This window comes from Gavialis gangeticus, unplaced genomic scaffold (assembly GCF_001723915.1).
Source record: "Gavialis gangeticus isolate Ggan-Ray unplaced genomic scaffold, GavGan_comp1, whole genome shotgun sequence".
In the NCBI taxonomy this organism is placed as follows: Eukaryota; Metazoa; Chordata; order Crocodylia; family Gavialidae; genus Gavialis; species Gavialis gangeticus.
In genome coordinates this window covers 9,327,124-9,329,747 of record NW_017729009.1, presented here as the reverse complement: position 1 = coordinate 9,329,747, position 2,624 = coordinate 9,327,124, and the positions used below count along the sequence as shown (strand labels likewise).

Below are 2,624 nucleotides of genomic sequence, written 5' to 3'. Positions count from 1 at the left end.
GCCCTCCCCCTCCTCGTGGCAGCTGCTGGGGGCTCTCACGGGCACAGGCCACGTGTGCCCGGGCCCTGGGTGCAGCCCACTTCCCCCAGCGCCTGGCGTCGGGGGACTGTGCTGCGGTGCCCCGCGGCAAAGGGAACAGTTGCTCCATCAGAAACCACCAACGGCCTCGCTCGGGCCCCGGCGGTTCCTGCTCGAGGGGCAGGGATGTGGCCCTGGCCCCACCTGGGACCCCATGCCCCAGGCAGAGCAAGCAATGCCCCCTTCTCTCTGCCCAGGGCTGGGGCCGGTGCTAGAGATGCAGGGACAAGAGACCCAGGGGGAAGCTGCAGGGCAGGGTCGTTATTGCGTGGAGGAAGGAGCTGCTATCGGGGGTGTGGGAAGCAGACCCCCAGTGCTGGGGTCGTGGTGCCCATCAGTGCCTGGAGCCACACGATGGGTCTGCAGAGGGTCTGGGCCCTGTAGGTCCCACTGTCCCATGGCCCAGCTCCCACGCGGGGTCACTCCTAGAGCTGTGCTGAGCGGGGAGGGAAAGTCGATCATCACAGGGAGGGAAGTCAGGGACTGGGGAGCTCAGCCCAGCCCAGCCCAGCACCCACAAAGACCCCCACGGCACGGGCCCATCTCCATGCCCTGGCACTTCTGCCCCCGAGGACGCTCCTCATCCCTGGACACCGCTGCACACGGGCCCGGCGCCCTGGGTGCGAGGGGTCCGTGCAGCCCACAAGCCCCAACTGTGTTGGGAGCGCAGCGCGGGGCCTCTTTCCCTGCCCCACGACAGGGTCTGCTGGAGCTAGAGGGGCCCTGGCGTGTCCCAGCCAGTGTGGCTCGCCACCCCCCGTGCTCACCTGGCTACCCGCAGGTCTGGAGACACTTCTTCTTAGTGGTGAACCGGTTCTCGCTGCCCTGGCAGCCCCCGTAGTTAAACCTCAAGCACTTGCCGGTGGCGGCATTGCGGTAGAAGCAGGGCACGCTGGCCAGGCAGAGGCCGGGCGCCACAGGGAGAAAGCAGATGCCTGCAGCCCGGAGAAGACGGGCAGTGGGGTGGGGCAGGAGCTGCCCCTTGCCCTCCGCTCCAGCCACGGGGGTCTCCCTGCCCCACCCTGGGACCCCCCTCCGGGAGCAGTGCCAGGGTCTCCTGCAGCTACAGGACTCCCGCGGGGCCCAGGGGCCCTGCATGTCCCTGTCCCAGCCCAAGCAGCTCGGCCATCGCTCCCCATCCTGCCCCCAGTTTGCTGCCCGCTGGCCCGGACACACGCCCGCTCACAGCGGAGACCGTTCCTGGTCCCAGGCACCCCCAGGGCCCAAGGGCTCACACCTGCCGGTGCAGCATCGTAGTGGTCCTGGCGGCTGCAGGCAAAGCAGCGACCGGGGTCCTGGGGGGGCCTGCGGACCTCTGACCCAGAGCAGAGACGGGCACAGAGGGGAGAGCAGAAGCCCTGCTGGGATTGCAGCCCCTCGCCCTCTCCCCCAGCCGGGCCTGGGTCTCTGCGGTGGGACAGGTCAGGGAAGGGGTCACAAGGCAGCAGAGGGATCAGGGAAGGGGTCAAAAGTCCCTGTCCCCTCCTCCATCCTCTGCCTGGCTTGACCTCAGCACCTGGAGCCACCTGGTGATGTCCAGCAGCTGCACGACTCACCCGGCTTCACCCTGCTCTGTTCCTCCAGCCATTGCCCCGGTGCCGCGATGCCTCTCGCAGCGTCCGGCCTTGGCAGGCTCAGCCCCACAAGGCCGAACCTGCACTTGTTCAGGCACTGCTGGAAAGTCCTAAAGTTGTTTCCATTGCCAAGACAGCCACCGTAAATGAACGTACGGCAGGTCCTGGCAGCCGGGTTGTAGTAGAAGCGCTGGAACGAATCCTTGCAGGGGCCGCGGTCCTTGGGGAGCCTGCAGACAGCTGACCCAAAGAAGAGATGGGCAGTGAGAGGGGGCAGGAGCCCTGCCCGGGATTGCAGCCCCTCGCCCTCCCCTCCAGCCTGGCTGCATCCCCTCTGGGTGCTGGCTGTAGCACAGGATGTCCATCTTGCAGCGGCCAGGGCCCTAGGCAGCTGGAGACTTCCTCTGGGGAGATGGACATGGGTCACTGGACAATGCCCTCCAGCGAGGCAGCTCCCACCCACCTGCTCAGGGCTCGCACTGCCCCCCAGGATGGGGAGTCAGGGGCTGGGGCAGGTGTGGGGGCTCCAGGCTGGGGGCTGGAGGGGAGCACTCGCCTGGAGTGAACTGCCCAGACGCCGGCTGCAGCGCGGCGCAGAGGGCGAGGAGCCCCGCCAGCAGGAACAGGCTGCCCCACTTCACGGTGCCGTCGTGCCCAGCGCCGGGCCGGCCGGGCTAAATACCGTCACCCAGCCCGGGAGTGGGGGGACCTTGCACAACGCCCCAGCTCAGCACCCCCCTCCCCCCACACCCGGGGCACCGGGAAGGTTGGGAAACAGCCCTGGGCCTCTGCGCAACGGGGCCGGGCCATTAACGGCCGGCACGCGGGGCGCACGTGCTCCCTGCTCTGCCCCGACCCGCAGGGCTTGTCCCAGGCAGCACCTAGATCCCTTCCCCAGGCTGTGCCCAGCCCTGGCAGCGCCGGTCTACACGAGACGCTTGCTGCAGAGCTGCCTGGTTATCTCCGCAGTAA

General features: G+C 68.4%; 1 protein-coding gene across 1 annotated transcript in view; it reads right to left on the bottom strand.

Annotated features, from left to right (window-relative positions):
- Window positions 1-483: 483 nt before the first annotated feature.
- The window catches only part of LOC109292347 (inter-alpha-trypsin inhibitor-like), a 9,895-nt gene continuing 7,754 nt past the window's right edge, over window positions 484-2,624 (bottom strand). The window contains exons 2-5 of the mRNA XM_019509741.1: window positions 2,209-2,326; window positions 1,635-1,892; window positions 846-1,013; window positions 484-514 (exon numbers count right to left, since the gene is read on the bottom strand). Coding sequence (XP_019365286.1) covers window positions 850-1,013; window positions 1,635-1,892; window positions 2,209-2,326 — 540 coding nt within the window. The 3' untranslated portion in view covers window positions 484-514; window positions 846-849. The remainder of the gene's footprint in view (window positions 515-845; window positions 1,014-1,634; window positions 1,893-2,208; window positions 2,327-2,624) is intronic.